Consider the following 21,093-nt stretch of genomic DNA (forward strand, 5'->3'; position numbering starts at 1 on the left):
GCCCATTCTGACTCTGGTTCTGGGCAGGGTCAGAGCAGGAACCTGCATTTTGAATCAGCATTCCAGGAGATTCTGAGGAACCCAGTGTCCAGACAACACTTTGGGAATCATGGGATAAACCCATATTTCTCAAACTGGGGTCAGTGGATGCATTCTTGAGAGTTCCACAGAGAGTTTTTACAATTTGTATTTTTATTTTGATAATTTTTCAAATATTAAGAATGTGCCAGATGATTTGGATGATAATTTTATAACCAAACACTACCACAAAACTTCCACTGAAGGGTTTACAATCAGGTTGTACTTTTAACTTTGTCTCAGGCTAATGAGTCTTTGCTCAGATCCAGACCTGATTTGAATGTTCACACCAAACTGAAGCTTGAATGACATCCTTTCATTTGCTCAGGAAGGGAATAGAGGAAAGAAAGAGTGGATTTTGACAAATAACATCAATATATTGAATTTGTGGGGTCTTTGGTGTATCCAGTAAGTAGTGCGGAAATGGGCTTGCAGCTCAGAGGAGAGGACTTCTCCAAAGCCAGAGATCTGGGATGTGCCACACATGAGGCAGTGGCTGAACACCTGTGTGCGTGAGAGCAAGGAAAGGAGGGACAAAGAACGGACAGACGCAGCAGCGACACAGAGGAACTGGAAGGAGGGTGGCAAGAGACTGGAAAAGAAGGCAGAGAGTAAGAGGAGGACCAGAAAGGAGCAACAGCAGGAAGAGAAGGGAGGAAAAAGTTCTGAGATGGAGAGAACAATCTCCGTGTGAGCTGGCATCATTCTGATTTTACTATTAAATGAAATACGTTACAGAACAGTCTGTTCACTAAGATCTCACTTGTGCAATGAAAAATTGTACATGCCCGAATACTCAAAGAAAATTTCTGAAAGGAACAAGAGCAACAACAAAAACAAATCAGAGTAAAACAAAAGCCTGCGGTTAACTCTGCGAATTAGGAACACGAGAGTGGAGTAGGGCAACTTCCACGTTTTATTTTCTATCATTTTGTACAGTTTAAACTTATTACTATGAACAGACTACTTTCCCACTAATGTTTTAAGGACTATTCAGCAGTATGACATTAAATTACCAGAGAGGACAAGAAAGATCAGACTGAAAATAGGCAACGTTTTGCACAAGAAGGTTGTCGTTGGTGACCTTAATCAGAATGGTTTCAGGTGGGAATGTGACAGCTGACTGCCATAGTCTAGGACACTGCTTCTCGAGCTTTCACGTGCAGAGGAATCGCTAGTGGATCTTGTTAAAATGCAGATTCGGATTCACTGGGTCTGGGATGGAGCCTGAGTTTCTCACAGGCTCCCACATGACATCCCCACGCCTGGTCCAAGCACCATACTTTTGAGCTGCAAGGTAATCAGAATGCAGGGGTGGAAGTGAGGACGAACGGACCACTATTTCCCAAAAAGTGTGCCCAGAAGGTGAACCCTGAGGCACAGTCTAAAGAAAAAGATTCTGCGATCAAACAGGTTTGGAAAATACCACATACCCATCCTGATGAATCACACTGGATATGACTGTTCTAATCAGAATTTTTTTATTGGCTTTTCACTCAGATGTACCTAACAGTTGGGGCTAAGCTTGCAGCAATGAGAACTTATCTACCCTATCGGAGTCTAATGTTCATCCTAGGCCATCCTAGAAGGGGTGGGGGAACAGAGTTACAGGGGAGCAGGAGCTCAGGGGTGCACAGAGGAGGGAGAATGGAATATGGTGACTCACATCTCGTCTCCAGTGCGACAGTAGTACAGGTCTCTGAAAGGTGAGAAAGCTCCAAAGAGAGACCACGTTAGGGCATGTGCGTCAGTAAAGCCTGCCACTCCCTGCCAGTACATGCTGTGATGCCATCAGATATTTGCCAATCCTAATTCTAAATACTTTTGGGCCCTTCTGAAACTTAGAAAGCATCAGCAGGATGGCTCAAAGCCAGGCGGATGAGCTTACCTGTGAATCCACGAACTTGAACGCATTTATACGGCCAGAGGCATCAACAGAGGAGAGCAGGAAACTACAGAGCTGACCTGACCTCACTGCTGAGGAGAGACGCACTTGACTTGGGCACATCCTATGGTCCTCTGACAGTGATTAAGAACAGCCTGGGGGAGCCTGGGCAGCACCAGTCCTCTCACCTGCTGAGACAGGGCAGGTGAGACCAGAGGAATCTCAGAGCTCGAATAATCTGCTGGCGGTGCTGAGTCATTTGCCCCGCACCTCCAGAGCTGGGCCGCCCCAGAAAGGCCTTTCAGACTCTCTTCACAGATCTTGCAGCTGAGCAGTGAGTTTCAGTGGCAGACTGAATTTCAAAGGACCCCTCAGTGCAGCGGCGAGCAGAGGCTATCAGCCCTGGCACGCCTTAATCACTTGAAAAGACTGCCACTCTCTCCGCTCTAACATCTAAGCTTGGCTGCAGCGGGTCCATGTCATACAGGGCAACTTGCACAGAGATTAGAATGACACTAGATTTGGCCATGAAAGATGCTCTGAGCCCTCGCATTCACAGATCCACTTTTCTGCCACCTTAGCTCTTCATCAGGTGTCCGGTCACTCCGTCAGTCCCAGCTGCTGCATTTGTCTCGCACATTTACTAGGGAGGGAAATGGGCCTGCAAAATACCATTTTCTCTTTATTAGCCTTCAGATTTATTACTTTTGAGAACAAAAATATTTGAAGAGCGCTGTGCACATGGTGACTATTTCAGGGACACTAGTTAGCGGGTAAAATGGAAACACATGCCTGTTACAGTACATGACATGACTCCAGCTCCCCTGCTTCGGGCGGCAGGGGCCACAGGTTGTTCACGCTAAAGCTGTTTCCCAGGGCTCCCAGAAAGCGGCAGGTCCTCTCCTGCCCCAGTCAGACGGCACCAAGAGAATCCAAGTTAGCTTTAATGTTCACCTGAAACATGCACAATTCTACTGCTAAATTTATCAAAGAATCTCCCCATTGCACACACTCAATACACTTTAAACTCTCAGGGAAGAGTAATGTGGGAAACTAAGAGGAATTATATTGGCCCCCACGATGCTACGTGTCTAAGCCACCAGCAACCATGCAGTCGCATTATCTTTTTATTACATTCCTCTAGTTTCTCTCATTCCAATGTGTTAATTTTAAAGAATTTAGAAGCTAGCTTGCAATCTATAATGAGAAAGATTTTGTCCTGTTTTTATATAAAGCACTTTAATTGCTACTAACATCATTGAAGTTAGGGTGTACTCAGGAAGGAGGGTGCGCCGTTGAAATCATTTATCCCCAAAAGGCAAAATATTTCTAAAGAAACAAAAAGCAGAGGAGGCAGGTGGAAGGGGGCCTTGCATGAAGTTGTGCTTTTAGGGTTCGTTCTAAGGTTCCGCCTGGGCCTTCTCCTCCCCAGACCTACCTCCACCCACCGCAGCCCGTTTACGACACTGCACATGGCCTAATTTGTTCCCCTCACTGGGATTCCCTTCCGAAATTCCACAATACAACTGCAATCAGGTGGGGTGGATGGTTTAGGGGGAAGAATGTCCTCTAAACACACAATGTCTGGAAGATAAAATAATGACATCCATTTTTCCTGCATTTGAAGACGTCATTCAACTCCAGATGTCTCACAGGGAAAATACAATGGCCAAATTAAAATCATTCTAAGTGATAAGTGGCTTTTAAAATTAATTAGTCACTTTACGTCTTGCTTAGGGACAAGAGAAACTCTAGAACCAACTTTGGTCCCTGCCTTTCATGACTAGTTAGGGCACGAACACCTCATCAAGGTCCAAATGCCTTGTTTCCTGGGTAAAGGAAGGGGTGGTGCTGAGATCCACTCAGCCTATTTAAGAAACAAGTTTGGCTGGCAAAATGGGTGTGCTCATGGCAGGTTCCAGCACGGGGGGCACAGGACGGGACTGTAGCCGCTCCTCATCATTGAGCAGTTGGGAAATTGGAAATCAGCCTGGACAATAACAAGAAAGCCATCCCCTCCCAGGCGAGGAAACCCAGCCCTGGAAGGCCATGAGGGACACACTCACGCCATTCAGGAAATCTTGGAGTGTGCACAAACTGCCTCATTAATGGGATGCTCGCAGCCCTGCGCAGCACGGGGCCCTGCCACTGAAGTCCCAGCTGCGAATCTGAATGGTCTCATCGCCTCCCAGCCCCTTTGAATCGTTCTCTGGGCAGTTGTTTGACCGGCTAGGACCTGACCACAGGGCTGAGCCAGAGCGCCCCTCTGCTGACCACCTCAGAGCACCCGGGGGAGACCAGGAAGCAGACAACCCTGCTTAAGCCAGGAAAGCTGTCACTTTACCTTTCTGCTTATTGAGAAAGAGCAGAGGGGGCGCGACGCCGGGACCTCGCAGCCCGGGGCCCTGGATGACCGCAGGGCTTTGGGTGGAACTCGCCGCCTCCTCAGGCTTCTGCGGCGCCGCGGGCCCCTTGGGCTCGGGGGCTCGGGCTCCAGAGGGCAGCTCGGGGCCGCTGGCGGGCGCAGCCGAGGGGAACTCGGCCGGGCCCCGCCGGCTGGGCGCGCGCTCCATCCGGGCGCCCGGCTCCTCCCGGATGGCGTCCAGGGCGCCCGGCTTCATGGGGGGCGAGTCCTGCTCCCGCTTGGGGCTCTCCTCCGAGGCCGAGGACGCGTCGCACGACTCGATGATGAGCTCGCTGTCCAGCTCGGCCTCGCGCTCCTCCCTCAGGATGCTGTACTGGATGGACGGCGAGGCCGGCGACGGCGGCGGGCCGCCCACGTGGCCGAAGGTCACGTAGCCCGAGGGCAGCGCGTCCTCGGAGGCCAGCGGGTCCTCGGACACCAGCTCTATCTCCGAGTCCCCAGACTCCGCGCTGCTGGCCTCGTGGTCCAGGGGGCTGGGGATGGTCGGCAGCCCGGACCTAGCCTTGGCCATGGGCCTGTCGGCCACCTGGCCCGCGGGCCGGGGGCTCTCGGCAGTTTCATACGATAACCCCTTTGCTTCTTTAATGGCAGTGATCAGCTCATCCTCGGAGATGCTGCATTTCCCCTGGGACTCTGCAGCGGATGGTTCTGTCGTCCCACAGAGGAAGAAGAGCCGGAGAGGCACACGCAGGGACAGACAGATGGACAGAGAGAGAAGAAATAAAACAAAATTCCATTAGGGGAGACGTTTTCTAGTTGTGTCATAGAAAAGGAAGTATGCATCCTTTTCTTCAAAGAGTTACTGCTACGGCCCAATTAATCAAGTGTTTTGCATGCCCATCTATCTTAATCTAGCTATTTTAAAAAATGACCCAGCAATTTCTTAGTGACAGCACCTCGGTTGGTTTTTGCATTTCAACGTGGCTAAGATTCTAGAAGTCATGATTTTAATTTCTGACTCATTGTCTCAGGAAAGTTTTCTCAGAGACGAAATTTCACAGATTTCATTAGATAACCTGATGTATGTAACTCTAATTTGACCAAGCTGCAGGGCTTCTCATGATGGAGCCCACTGCCGTTCTTTCTCCTCTCTTCCCCTCCTCTTGAGAAGAACAAACCTGAGAGCCACCCGAAGTCCCCTGGGTGAATGCCTGCCTTCTGCCTGATGTGCATCCAGATGGCCCCAAACCCTCACCAGCAATCTTGCTGATCTTTCTCGCTGGTAGATGAGACTACGTGGGATCACCATGACAACAGTTTTCAGGCGCTTGCTTTTTCCCTTGTCATACAGCAAGGCCTTATTTGAGAACATCCTAGGCAGTGGTCTCGGCCCTTCTGTAAACAAGAACTGCTCATCATCTCTCCAAAGCTTTTAGCTCACTGGGAGGGATTCAGGAGGAGGAGTAGACTAACTATGGCCAGGTAATCCGTGGCTTTAGGATTGTGGGCAAACCTCGATGGATAAAACACTTTAGATTTGTCTAATTCTCTATAAAGCAGAATGGATTTTATCTTTATCCATACAGCATTCATTCATCTCTTATTTATGGAGAACCTACTGTGCCTTAGGCTCTCTTCTAGGCACTTGGGGTTTTTAGTAAATGAAACGGATAACAAAATCTCTGCTTATACTGTAGTTGGAGGAGAACACAATACATAAATAATATACCTAATAAGTAAGTAAAGTATACAGTATGTTAGAACTGTGAAGTGCTATGAAAAAACAGTATCTTAGGGTAAAGGGATCAGGAGTGCTGGGACAGGGCGGGGGTGAGTCTGCAATTTTAAACAGGGGAGTCAAGACAGGCCTCATTGAGAAGGTAACCTCCATTCAACACTTGAGGAGTGAGAGTGACTCAGGAAGCTATCCAGAGGAAAAGCAGGCCAAGCAGAGGAAAACGATAGTGCAAAGGCCCAGAGGCGGGAGCTGCCACGATTTCTGGGTTATCAAAAGGAGGCCATTATGTGTGGGCAAGGAGAATAAGGGGGAGAATAATAGGAAAAGAAGTCAAAGACAGGCAGGGAGGCGGGTCAGATCGTGTAGGATCTCCTAGGGCTTTTATTCTGAGTGAAATGAGAAGCCATTGGAGGGTTTTGAGCAGAGAAGTGATCTGATCTATGTTGTTTTTTTAGTCACTTAAAACAACAACCACTTCATTATCTTGCACACACAATTTTAAAAGATTTCTTGCATGATCCCAAATTCTATTTTTATAGCAGTTACTTCCTTAATAAGCTGTGCACATGGTTCTTTGATATGATTTCAAACAGCATACAGGTGTAAAAGCTATATCAGCTTACTTCTGAATGGTAGGCCAGAGCAAGGGGAAGGAAGATAAGGAGTAGAGGCTAGAGTAAATGAAATAACGGCCTACACCTCTAGAACACTATTGGGAGCAGCATTGTCACTGTTGAGCTCCACTGTTGAGCATCTGCTGGGTTACAAGCACTTTACATATGGGGCCTAGACTCTAGTGGCAACAGGTTAATAGACTTGTCCAAGGTCACTATACTGGTTTTTCTATCTCTGCCCCCTTGGATTCGTTCTCATCTTCCTCTGCCCTGTTCTGTGCTCTGAGAGGCTGACTCACACAGAAGGCATCACCTAGAATCCCTTCCCTTCTGGTTTCTGATTGTTTCCAGCCAGTAGGAATCACTGAAAGGATGGGAGTATTTATACCTTGTGCTGCTTCTGAATGTCCAGGTCTTGGCAGGCTCCAGAACACTGTTCCCTTCTCCTGCTCTTTAGGTCTAGGGGGCTAATGGATCCCTACTGTTGCCAGTCCTTGAGTGCTTTGCCATTCTTTGTTGGTTCTCTTAACTGCCTTTACACACCTGTAAATAGCCCCTTCTTTAAATTTTCTTCAGTTATAATCTTTGAGTGTGTCCTTTGTTTCCTGCCAGGACCCTGAATGATACAGCCACATGGCTAGAAATAATTTGGCTTGACTTGAACTCAAGTCTTTCTGTTTCATGTGTTTCTTGCTATATCATGCTACATCTGTTCAAAAAGGAAGTGGAATCTGAGATGGGGCAAGTTATATTTTAGAGAATGGGAAGAAGAGGAAAAGTGAACCGAATAACCACATGCAAAAGAATGAAGCTGGACCCCTACCTCATGTCATATACAAAAATTAACCACAAATGGATTAACAACCTAAATGTAAGAGCTGAAACCAGAAAACTCCAGAAGAAAACACAGAAGTGAATCTTCAGGACCTTGGATTAGACAACGGTTTCTTAGATATGACACCAAAAGCACGAGCACCAAAATAAAAATTTATAAATTGGACTTCATCAAAATTAAATACTTTTGTGCTTCAGAGGACACCATCAAGAAAGCGAAAGCACAATTCACAGAGTAGGAGAAAATTTTACAGATCATATGTCAAATAAAGGACTTGAATCTAGAATATATAGAAAACTATTACAACTCAATAATACAAAGACAACCAGACTTAAAAAAAAAAGATAGGCAAAGGACATGAATAGATATTTCTCCAAAGAAGATTTACAAATGATCAAAAAGGATATCAAAATATGTTCAATTTCATTATCCACCAGAGAAGTGCAAATCAAAACATCATGAGATACCACTTTATGCCCACTGGAGTGGCTAGAATCAAAAAGTCAGCTAGTAACAAGTGTTGAAAAGGATGTAGAGAAACTGAAACACTGCTGGTGGGAATTTAGAATGGTATAGTTGCTTTGGAAAATAATCTGGCAGTTCCTCAAATATTTAAAGATAGAGTTACTATATGACCCAGCAATTCCACTCCTAATCAGAAAAAATGAAAACCTATATCCATACAAAAACTTGTACACAAATGTTCATAACAGCATCATTCATAACAGCCAAAAAAGTGGAAACAACCTAATGTTAACAACCCCAATAAAATGTGGTATCTTCATACAGTGGAATACGAATTTGGCCATAAAAATGAAGGAAGTACTGATACATGCTACAGCATGGCTAAACCTTGAAAACAGTAAGTTAAGTGAAATAAGCCAGTCACAAAAGGCCAAGTTTTGTATGATTCCATTTATATGAAATGTTCAGAATAGGCAAATCTACAGAGATAGAAGGTAGATTAATGGTTGCCTGGGGGAAATGTATAGACAATGGGGAGAATTGGGAACGACGGCTAAGGAGTACAGGGTTTCTATCTGGGGTAATGAAAATGCTCTAAAACTTATTATGGTGATGGATATGCAATTCTTTGAGTATACTAAAAGCCATTAAAATGTACACGTTAAATGAGTGAGATGTATGGTATGTGGATTATATCTTAATAAAGTGGTTTAAAAAGAAAACAGAGATGAAAGAGGCTTTTTCCCTGAATCAGCATTTATAGCAGAACTCCCCAACCTGCATTAGACTGCAGTATGAGTGAGGAGTCACTTTAATTCTGTTAAGCCACTGAAATTTTGCAATGTATCTGAATCTGAATAAATATCCTATTTCAATCTGGAGTCTGCCATAATTGCTTGCCTAAATTCACTGATAACTTCCAGATCATTTTTGAGTTCTCGTCTTATTTGACCTCTCAACAGCAGTTGACATGTTGTCCACTCCTCCTGGGGCTTCTGCAACACTATCCTCCTCAGGTTTTCCTTCTTACTCTCCTGATCTCAGTCACCCTTGTGAGTCCTCGTCTTTCTTTTCCCAGTCATTAAATGGCCTTCCCCAGAGCTCTACCCAAGGCTCTCGTCTCACTCCACATTCAAGGTGATTTCACCCACTTTCACTGTCACTAGGTCTCAATTACCATCACTATGCTGATGACTCACAACTTTCCCTGTCTCTCCTAGAGAAGGAGAAAACAAGACAGAATGGGTTAAGTGAAAATGTGTAGTACAAAGTTCTAGAGGAATTTAGAGGAGGTAATTGAGGAAGTTGCATTTGAATTAGCCTTGGAATGCAATAGAGCCTTGAAAGGCAGACATTGTTCAAGAAGAGTGAACTTCAGAGGCAAAGATATGGAGGCGGAAAAAGGAAAGGATGTGTTTAAAGGATGTGTTTAAAGAATGTGACAAGAAATTTTCACATATTGAGTTATATGAGGTAGCTATTCTGGTTTCAACCTGATTCAGCCTGAACTAAAAAGAATCCTGACTTACAAACATATAATACACATCTGCTTTAACCATTAAAGTAAAGGATAACATTATTGCAAAGTAAAAGAATGCATCCTTTGAAGAAAAGGATGCATACTTCCTTTTCTATGACACCACTATGGGGTACATGAGTATCAGTACTCCTGAAGATAAGTTTCCCTTCCCAGGCATCAGGGTCATGTTGAGCTGTTAATCTGCTGCTGAATATCTCTTTGAAACTTTGATGACCATGTACCCTGGGCTTGTTTGATCTATGTTCTTTGTTCTGAAAAGGTACAAACCTCTGCTGAAAACTATGCTTCTCTGGAATGCTTTCTTCTTTTGTGGAGAGTGCCTTCCTGGACTATAGTCCTCAGCCTGGTTCAAGTAAAATTCACCTTATCTCTCTTATCAATAGAATGGTTATGGGTTATTTGCATTGACAAATGGCAAGTTTAAAAGTTTAGGAAATCTTGCTATTTGTGACATGGATGGACATTGAGGGCATTATTCTAAGTGAATAATCAGACAGAGAAAGACAAATACTGCATGATCTCACTTATATGTGGAATCTAAAAACCCCAAACTCATAGACAAAGAGAACAGATTGGTGGTTGCTGAGGTCGGGGGGGAGGTGTGGTGAGGGGTAAAGGAGGTCAAAAGATACAAACTCCCAATTGTAAGATAAGTCAGTCCCGGGGATGTAATGTCCAGCATGGTGACTACAGTCAACATATGGTATTGTATATTTGAAAGGTGCTCAGAGAGTAGATCTTAACAGAAAAAAATGTGTAACTACGTGTGGTGATGATGTTAACTAGACTTAGTGTGGTGATTACTTCATGGTATGTGCAGATATCAAATCATTATGTTGTACACCTGAAACTAATATAACATCATATGTCGACTTTATCTCAATTAAAAAAAAAAGCTTAACTGGACTATCGTGGGGAATGATACAGGGTAATGTGCCTAGAAAGTTAAGCAGGCCCCGATCATGGAAGGCCCTGGAAACTACTTTAAAAGTCAGTACTTTATCAGGTGGGCTCCGGTGGGTCCTGGAAGGATTAGGGTGATCTCAGCAGAGAAAGAAGTAGAAGGAGGATGACCCATTAAGAGGATACTGCAATAGTTGAGGGGAGGAATTATAGCAACCTAATGAGTTGTGGCGGTCATAGGGATGGGAAAGAGAGGACAATTCAAGAGACACTCAAGAGAGAGAAACCATAGACTTGGGGTCTGATTCATGTGACGGGTCAGAAAAAATGAGGTGTCAAAGGTCACTCAGACATGGTGAGCCTGGGTGAGTAAAATGAACAGGAATTCCATACCCAGAAACACAGAAGTCAGCACAGTGAGCTGTTTTGATGGGAAAGGGGAAGAAAATTCTTCTCTCGGATGCTCCTTCCCTTCCTGTGGCACACATCCTTCCAATTTCTCGTGCTGGAAGCCTCTGTCTGACCATCCAAACTGCTAGGACTGACCAAACTCCTGCTTATAACACGTTCCTAGGAGGCCATGAAGCCAGCAGTCGGGGCATTGGGCTCAGAGGGATAAAGTGGCCTTGCAGGACAGCCTACCTTGTGTGCAAGCCAGTCCAATGCTACATCATTCAGGAGACCACTGGTGCCCACTCATTCTGCACAACCGGGAGCCACTTGGCGGCTTTCTAGTTGTTTGTGATCATTTGATTAACGTCTGTCTCTTCATCATCCCCCACTCCTCCTGACCCCAGACTGAAAGCACCATGAGAGCAAAGGGCAGCCAAGGTATTTTGTCACTATCACCTCCCCAGCACATAGTGCAGTGCCTGGCACACGGGAAGTACTCCATAAATAGAGCTCATGTGAGGACTAGCTCAAATCTTTAGAACAGTGATTCTTAATCCCATGTGTGGACCAAAACTGCCCTCAAAATTCTGACTTAGCAGAAGTATGTGTGGGTGGGGCCCAGGCATCTGCATTTTGTGACTCCAAGGGTGATTCTGATGGTCACCTCCAGTCAGGATTGGCCGATTTAGCAAACAAAAATGCAGGACACCCAGTTAAATGTGAATCTCAGCTAAACAACAAATATTTTTTTAGTATAAGTATGTCCCATGAAATATTAGTATTTTATCGGGCAACCCTACATTTAGTTGAAAACCACTGAGTTGGAGCGTTCAGAAGAGAAGGGTCCAGGATCTCCCTGTATTCACTGAAGAGTACAGAGGCTGTCAGACACTGCGGGGTGTGGGAGGAGCAGCCCTGATGAGGGAAGGTCCTGCCTTAACAAGAATCCATCTTTATTCTGAGTCAAAAGGGGCTCAGGAGATAGCGTAGACATTGCTCTCCATTCTTAATAGGAACTAAAATTATAACAAAGTGCTAGGAGGAATCAGGGAAAAATTTAGGGCAAAACGCAAGTTTTCCTACCCTTGTTTAAAACTTCGTGGGCCTCTAACTAAGATACTGGTTATTCCATCACAGGACTGACACAGTGTGACTCCAGCCACACTGAGCTTCCAGCTGTTCCTTGAACACACAGATGGCCACAGCTCCAGGCCTCTGCACTGGCTGTCCCCTCAGCCTGGTTTCTCTTCCTCAGGGATCTACATGGCTTTCTCCCTCCCCTCATCCAGGCCTCTGCTCAAAGCCGTCTCCTCATCACCACCCCATCACACTCATAATGCTGCATTTTGCTTTATTTTTCTTCATAACCATTACGACCACCTGATATCACATTATATATTTATTTACTTCCCATCCAGACTGCAAGCTCCATGCAGGGCAGGAACCTTGTGTTTCACCCCTGTTTCCCCAGCAATGATGGAACAATGCCTGGCATGGAGTAAATAGTCAACACATGTTTGTTAAATGAGTGGATGAACGAATGAATGATGTCACTTCCCAAATTAAAACCCTCCAATGGTTTCCCACTGCATTTGGAAAAAAAATCTGAATTCCTTACCCAGCATGTGAAGTCCTGAATGACCAGGGCCCTGGCCCCCTCTCCCACTCTCTTCTATGCCATATTCCTTTGCACCATCTTTCAGTTCCCAAATAATACAGCCTTGGGGCCTGTGCATTTACTGTCCTCTGTACCTGGGACCCCCTTAACCCCTGTTTTTGAATGGTAGGCTCCTTCTCCTCCTTCAGATCTCAGATCACATGCCACCACCTCAGAGAGGCTGTCCCTGAGCCCCTCATGCCCAACGCTCTATCACTCTTTATAGGGCTCACACTCTGAAATTCTGCTATTTATTGACATGTTTCCTTTTTATCATCTGTCTCCTTTTGCTAGCAGGTAAGCTCCATGAGGGGAGGGAGTTTATATGTCTTATTTACTGCAACGCGTCTGGTGCCAGCACATGTCTGACATACAGAAGTCACTCAATAATAAGTATGTTTTGGATAAAAGAATGAATTTTCAAAATGAGTAGGGGGATCACAGACTTCATCAATGCAAGGAAATAGCAACAGTAGTTTTCAGAGTTTAAATTGATTTGCTTTTTATTGCTTATTTCTTACTAAGGGAAGCTGGGGTGGTTTAAGGATGACCTCTCAATTATGGTCCTTTCTGAGGCTAACACCTCAAAGAACATCCACGACCACCATAACATGCTCCAAGGTATTTGTGTCAGAAACAATGCGGTGCCAATGGGTCTGGTGCATCAGGGCACTTATTACGTTTTCCTAAAATGCTTCACTTGTATTCATGACTGATGTTTGCTAAGAAGAAACTTTCAATATTTAAGCTGTAAGAATTTTTACCTCTGACCTCAGGATATATTATTTAACAAGAAGAAAATAGTTAAGTATGTTGGAGAAAGTTACAAAATGGAATTATCTATTGGAATGGAAGGAAATATATTAGATTCCTTGCTTAAGCTTCAAGGTCTGTGGCTAACGCTGCTCTAAATTAGAATTCTCCAGATTCATAATTCACATAATTAGAGTTATTCTCCAGAATTGATGCTTTCCTTGTTTATTAAACAATGATAAAGTGAACTCCTTTGATTTAGAAAGCTTTCCTTTTCCTCATTTTGATGTAGGACTGTATGTAATTCTTGGTATTTGTCTTATCTGTTAGCACTGGAAATGGCAGAGTGACTCAAGATCCAACAGGTGTAATAAAGCCCCAATCCTCCAGTGTCTATGGGCAGAGGGTCACATGGCGCCAGGGGCTCACACGTGGGGAGGGACGTGGGGAAGGGAGTTAGGGTAACCTCTCAGGACAGAAAGAACAGGAGAAAGGCCTCAATGGTAAGCAATTCCTTCTGTGTCTCCTGTTAATTTAATTCTTATCTGTTGTCATAAGACTCGGGTACTATGATGCAGGGTGTGTGTGGAGAGAGGAGCTGAACATGGGAGACAAGCTGTGTAATAGGACAGGAAACTTTTTCTCTCTTAAATAATTCTTACTTAGAATGTTCATTTGGAGCAACTACACAGAAAACCATTGCCCTAACCCTATGCTGTCAAGTGGGTACCCCAAGATCATAAAACTCCAAGATCATGAGAGCCAGATCTGTCTTTGTCTTCTCTTGAAGCTGCTCCAGAATCCCAAAGCCACGACTACTGGAAAAAAAAAAAAAAAAGGGAATTCCCTAATAATTAATGAACCCTGTATCAAATCTTTCTCCTCAACTTTGTAAACTGGAATTTTCACATGAGGCAGGTGCCGTGTAAATGGACCTATTGGTGCTGCGGCATTTCACTCCTCCTGAAGACTGGCTCAAGTTCTTCTGAACTGACCACCAGACAACCTTGGCGCTCTGTAAAACACAGCTGATAATATAGCTTACATCTTCAGAGGGTCAATATCTTTATGTCCTGGAATAACAGAAGGGTTTTACAATGCATTGCCAAAAAGGCCACAAGGAGGCTTTGAGACTCAGATATGCCCCTACCTCAAGTTGTAGGCTGGGACAGGTCTCATCTACTTCACTTGGAGCCTCAGTTGCCTTATTTGTCATCACCACCCAAATCTCGAGTTGCATCTCGTGTGAAGTTCACTGTGCCCTCACACCTCCGTGTCCTTGCTCAGACTGGAAGGCCACTCCTCCCCTTCATGCATTTATTCCTCCTGCTACTCTAAGAGTCACTTCAGGTCTCATTCACCCAGGGAGCTGCTGGACTCAGATGCTCCTCAGCACTCTATGTTTCCCTCTCTCAGAACACAAATCACCCTGGAGTGTGACTATTCCCCTGGTCATCTGTGCCACTGTAAGGCAGGGACTGGCTTTTGTTTATTTTTTCAATTCCAGCATCACCTGTGCCTAGCAGAGTGCCTGACCAAAACAAAGTGTGTAGAAAGTGTTTGTTGAGTGAATGAATGAGCTTGCAAATCAGGGACTTGGTGCAGTGGATCTGTAAGACCCTTGGAGCTTGACCAGTTGAATGCGTCTGAGGTAAAGTTGGAGAAAGGGAGGAATTGATGCTACAGTCTTTAGGGAAACAGGACAGGGGGCCCTTCCGTTAAGGCTGCTCCGTCCTAACCCTTGGACTCCCTGTCTCACCAGGATTTACAGCAGTCACTCCTAACCGTGAGGCTCTGGATCTGTTTTAAGAGTTCACTGGAAGCTCTTTCACCTGAGCTGCTGAAAACCACTTTCTGTGAATCAAAAAGGGTTGTGAATCACTTTGGGCAGGGTCAGAAAGCCAGCCACGGAGGCAGGGGAAGATCCAAGGACCTCTCATCGTCCTTTTCATCCTGATGCCTCAGGAGCATTCGTGAGAGGTGGAGATGCAGAGACTCCCCACCTGCCGCCTGGGATGGGATGGGGAAGGCCCTGCTGTACGCTGGCCTCTCACCCGATCTTGGGAGGCCCCGTTTATGTTTGAGAGGATGTATCGAGTGTGGTTTAATACCCTGCCTTGAGTCAGAGTCGGATAATGTTCAATTTGGAAAAGATCATAGCCTAGTGAATTCTGAACTTTTTTTATGTTAACCAAACACATCTTTAGTTTAAAAACTAAAATTGTATGCAGAAATGCAATAAACTAAAAAAGATCAAAATGACAGTGCTGAGATTGAAGGGAGCGGGGAACTGGACCCTTTATTCAGGTTTCCTCTCACTGCCATGCCCCCCACGAAGACCTGAGGTCCACAGCCCCCTTCATTGTACAGACTTGCAGCTGGGGCCAGGATGTTGGGTGCCCTGTCCAAGGTGGCCCCGCTGGTCCGGGACAGCAGCCAAGGAGCTCTCTCCAAGGAGCCTCCAGGAGACTCGGGGGTCCAGCAAGAAAGCAAACCTAGAAGCAGGCAGCACCTCCCCCTCTGCTCTGGACAGTCGAGCCATGTGAGGATTTTAATGTTCCCAGAGTGTCATCTCTCCTCAAGTGAAGAAAGAAACATTTTACAAAGCAAATCTCATAGGACTTTAAGGAAAATCCCAGATCTCAACGTTGGTACAATGAGCACAAGACTGAAAAAGTTGTATGTTAATTAAATCGTTTAAACTGAGACTTAAGGGGACCCTATAGTAAACTATTCTGAATGTAGATCTTCAGTCCTTAATATTCATATTTCTATATGCTGGGTTTTCCCAAGGCGGGAAACACCAGTTCCCTTACCTGTTCCAGAAGACGGAGGAGTGACGGATCCTGGGCTGTCATCTTCAGGCTCTGAGACGGTGACTGTGGGGACTGTGTCAGGACTTGGTTTCAGACAGATGTCTTGCTGTTCAGGGGTCTTCTCTTGGGCAGCAGTTTCAACAGAAGGCTCGATCTCAGTCAGCGTGATTTTGACGGGGGCGGCGATCACAGGAGCCCTGTGCCGCTCTTCAGAGAGATCATCTATATACGGTGCAAATGTTGACTCTTCAAATAAATGGTCCTTAAGGATTTTCCCCTCCACAGGAGTTGGTTTCTCTGGTTCAAGGATCTCTTCAGATTTTGCTGAGATGTCAGCGTCCTTATTCTTCAAGTCTAAGTCTTTCTCTTCCAACTTGGGGTGACGTTGCTCCTGATATCTCACCTCTTCCGGCCTGGTTATATCAATGTATTTATAGGCTTCTGCTTTCATCTGGTCCAGGGGGTCGGCTAAGATCTTGTTCACTTCAGTGGACTCTGCAGGAGTCATCTCTATTCCAGAATCAGAACTAAACAAGCCACGAGGCTCCATCCCACGCACATCTGGTAAGGAGGGCCCAGGGGTACTCAACTCCTCAGGGCTCTCTGAAGTGGTGATGTGGCCATTTTCTTTCTTAAGAATTCCAGTGAAATATGAAGAATCCTCCTGAGGTGGGTAACAGATGTTGGAAATCAGAGACGTGTAACACGCTCCTTCCCCGTCTTTTGATGCTGTTGAAAAGGTATGGTCCATGGCACTGGAGATGACGGCCGCCCCTAGGGATCAAAACAGCAGCAGACAGTGAGTGGGTGCCTGGCTTCAGTTCTCCCTCCTGCCCCACCCACTACCCACCCCTGTCCTGTGGAGACATGGCTTCCTTTCTCCTCAAGACCTTGGAGTTCCCTCGGAGCACACTCGTGTTCCTTTTCCTTGACTCCCTGACAGCCCACAGCACTGGTATTTTCCTGGTGGCAGACCACAGAGGTTCACACAAGTTGCCACACCAACGAAGTTGGGGACAGACTCAAGAGGACTAGAAAGTTGATTGTCAACGTCTACTACCCCAATACAGTGACTTGGTCTTACTTGGTATTATAACTCTCTTCGTATCTAAAATGTTAGTGACTCTTTAACTAGAGGAGGAAATGCAGGCTAATTGGAGTTTGTAAATGCAACACTAGGAAGTCGGCTGGGGGAGAGGCTTCCAGAGGCCCTCTGGTCCAGCCCTTTCATTCAGGGGCTCCTGCTCCACCTGGATTGACGCCATCCTTTCTCTTTTCAAAGGTCCTTGGAGAAAGGGACTCCTGGTTTTCCGATGGCCCCCTCACAAAGTGGAATCCCTTTAACGGGGCACTTCCCTGTTTCTTCAGTTTTCCCCGCATTTGTCTCCCTCCTCATTTACCATCCACTCAGCCCAGTCTTTGCCTTCCACTGATAATCAAAATGACCCCTTGGAATTCTTGGTTCCACTGGTGGTGCTAAGGGCAAAACAAGTTTCCAAGTTTGAGTCTATAAAACGTTTTCACCTGGCCTTCATCCTACTCATACACCAGCCAAAAAATTCATTAATAGTGGGCAGAAGAGGAGCAGCCTCTGTTAGTTTTCTTTGCTGTAAAATGCTGTCAGAGGGGAAGAAAACTAATGTTTCTGGAGGCCTTATCATATGCTAAGCAGTGGGACTTTACCTAATTCTTACAACTATTTTATAAATTAAGCCCCATACTCTCAACACATCAGACACACACACAAACACACACTCGGCCCTTAAGACACAGTCAAAGAATATTCCAGATTAGGGCACCAACTCATAAAAGTAGCAGCAGTAATATAAGTGCTTGCTATATGTCAGACATAGTCCCAAGGTTTTAATTAATCAAAGCGGTCCTAGAAGACCGGTACTATTATCAACCTCATTTTACGGATGAGGAACAGAGGTGCTGAATAACTCAGCTAAGGTCTCACAGGCAGGAAGTGGTGGAGCCAGGATCCAAACTCAAGCAGTCCATAAGTCAGGAAACCTCCCCCAATGCCCTTTGTACCTCCTTAAATCGGTTTGTGAAGGTTTTTTTAAAACTAATTTTGAATCGGTTTTATTACAAATAAACTTAGCTTCTGTCTTTCCCTGGCTCTCTCCTTGGTTGCAGGAGCCACTGTGTGTCGGAGGGGACTAGAAAAGCACAGAGCCTCCTCCAGCCCTCTCACCTCAGCATCTTTGTACTAGCTGCTTGTTTTCCCTTGGAACTCTCTTCCCCCAGCTACCTGTATACCCAACCCCTCTCACCCAAGTCTTCACTCAAATGTCACCTTCTTAAGGAAGACAACCCTGACCACTCTATCTCAAATCTCAAATTGCAACCTCTCCTCCCCACGCCCTGCAATCCTGTTCTCTCCTATCCCTCTCTACTTTTTCTTTTTCCCCCATCATTTGTTTCCTTCTAACACACCATATAATTAACTTACATATTGATTACTTATTTATTGATTGTCTCCCCTTGTAGGTATGCTCCATGTGGGCAGGAATCTCTGGCTATTTTATTCACTACTGTAGCCCAACACTTAGAACAGGGCCTGGCACATAGTAGGTACTCAATCAATATTGGCAAAGTAAAAGAAGATAATTTTGAAGTTTAGAATAAAGCGCAAATAATAGGATGTGTGAGAAGACGGGTTGGAGGTCCCCCCAAACCACTAATGAGACTCATTTCATTCGGCAGGGGGCCTAATTCTGTGAGCCACAGACCAGTTCAAATCTGCACATTTCAGGGAAGCTTCTAACTGTACTTCCTTTGCATACGGCAGCCTCTCTTTTCAAGTTAGACAGAAAAAAAGCTCAATAAGGAAAGGAATAATAGTAATGATGGGCCTTATGATCTAAACATACACAGACCACGAAAGGAAAAGCTGTTAAGTTTAAATCCATGTGTGCACACAATCCTTTATCCTAAAGAATTTTAAAGTTTCCTTCAGTCTATGGGCTCAGCCCACATGTGGACCTCACTGGAGGCAGGGAATTCAATCCTGAGATATTTCACTACGACACAGGATTCTGGGATTCTCTACCAGGGTTATCTGGAATCACTTCCACTTGTTAATAAGCAATTGTTCACCAGGAAGTAAGGAGGGGTTTGCCGTGGATACCGTCTGGAGGTGCAGAGAGGGGGAAAGGGGACGCTCTCCTGGAGAATATACAGGACGGAGTTTCCAGGCTGTGTCATAGTCATTTTCATTCAACTCTCACCTGATGCTTTCATTGCAGGGGCCACCACAGGGCTCCTGACCCTTATCACCTATACCTGGCAGGTTGCAAAGCCCTCCAGCCCACTGTCTCGTGCCACCAGTTATCATACTAAACACAACTGTCAGCTGCTCAGCAACTGGCCCCAGGGCTCTGCCCTGCCTCACTGGATAATCCTTACGCTCTGCAGCCTGGCATTTGAGACGATGTGAATGTCACCTTGCCTCGCAGCCCTGTCTCCACCCACTTAGCCTGCACTCCAGGCATACAGAGCTCTCCACAATCTGATACTCACTCCACCAGCTTTTCTAGACTTGTCTTCCACTCTCCAATTCAAACTCTGAACTCTGTTAATATAAAAGACCCGTCACTTCTCCGACACTTTATCCTTCCAATCTCCACATCCAAATCTCTGCCTTTTAACCTCAAGCCATTAAAGATAAGCAGCTTTAAATGCTACTTCCTCCATGATGAATTTGCTGACCACATCTGTCAGGACCTGACCCCTTCCTATTGTTCTCCTTTTCTTTCCTGTAGCACTTAACTATATTGCTTGTGTGGCATGTATGACATACAGCTTCTATGTGTCCACGTTATCTCCTTCTAACCTGTCAGCTCCTGGAGTTTGAGGCTCATGTCTTGCACACAATATTGTACATAGTAGGCACCCAATACAAAATGAATAAACGAATGAACGGACCAATCAATCAATGAGTGGAGTTATTCTATGCAGCTACTGGGAATAAACTAGGAATAATTAATGCAAGTTACAAAGAGGATGTTTTTAATCTATCATGTGAAAGAACAGTCTAGAATTCAAATTACCCAAGAATGGGATGGAGCTGCATTTCAGGAACAAGAGTGTTCTGATCTTGGTGGACACTCAGACAGAGAGAGGCCCAGCATCTCTCTAGGCAGGAACCAGCATTTGGTGGAAAGTTGGACGAGACACTCGCAGAAGCCCCTTCCAACTTTCCACGATTTTTGTACTAACTGGCTGCCACTGTACTCAGACACAACTTCCTTTCCCTGTTAAACTAAATCAATATAATTTTCCCTGAGAAGATGCCTCGGAGAATAGGGGCTTCCCAGATGTCTGGCAATAATTGAGAGGATAGAATTTAGATTTTATCTATATTACTTGAAGGACTATAAATAGAATCAACAATTGGGAGGAACTCTCACCCTTGAAATTCTTATCCTACCAGCTCTGTCTTGCTCAGAGAGCCCATCAGCAAATTGGAAGGACCCCTGTGCCACACTCTACAAATACCAACAGCTAGAGGAAAAGGAACGAAATCATTTGTGTAAATCACACATTTTAGAGGCAACTGTGTCAGAACTCTCGTAAAGGCAACAGATAATATAAATACTTTGAATGTGGCCATGTCCCATTTTCTTAAGTTGAGCTGAAAGATTCTCAAGGTTTTAACTGAATGAATTTGAACTCTGTATACACGATGTAGTGCCTATCAGATAGAACTCTTGAAAACAGAAAGTCTTCTAGACATTAAATTATGTGAGAGCAAAGTCCTAGGGGATTGTTGGCACTGGGAAGCAGAACTGAGCCTCAGCGCTCAGGCAAGCCAATTAATTCTTGTCAGCGCTTCCTGCAGAACTGGCAGATGTGAGAACTGAGGCAGAGAGCACAAACCAGTTGCCCCAGGTAGGAACCAATATGGTTATACTGTTCAATACAAATCCACTAAATAAAAGTGCTTTCCTCGTCTAGACCAGGAATTGCTACATCTGACTTCCTCACTGTCTCCAGTTGTTTCCTTGGCCGTCTAGAAGTCTGATTTGTGTGGAGGCAGATGT

General features: G+C 45.2%; 1 protein-coding gene across 1 annotated transcript in view; it reads right to left on the reverse strand.

The window, feature by feature from the left end:
- Positions 1-21,093, reverse strand: part of RTN1 (reticulon 1) — a 216,339-nt gene that overhangs the window by 95,546 nt on the left and 99,700 nt on the right. Inside the window, exons 2-3 of the mRNA XM_044773677.2 lie at positions 16,043-16,816; positions 4,308-5,036 (exon numbers count right to left, since the gene is read on the reverse strand). Of these exons, the coding sequence (XP_044629612.2) occupies positions 4,308-5,036; positions 16,043-16,816 (1,503 nt within the window). The remainder of the gene's footprint in view (positions 1-4,307; positions 5,037-16,042; positions 16,817-21,093) is intronic.

Source organism: Equus asinus, chromosome 7, assembly GCF_041296235.1.
Source record: "Equus asinus isolate D_3611 breed Donkey chromosome 7, EquAss-T2T_v2, whole genome shotgun sequence".
Classification (NCBI taxonomy): Eukaryota; Metazoa; Chordata; class Mammalia; order Perissodactyla; family Equidae; genus Equus; species Equus asinus.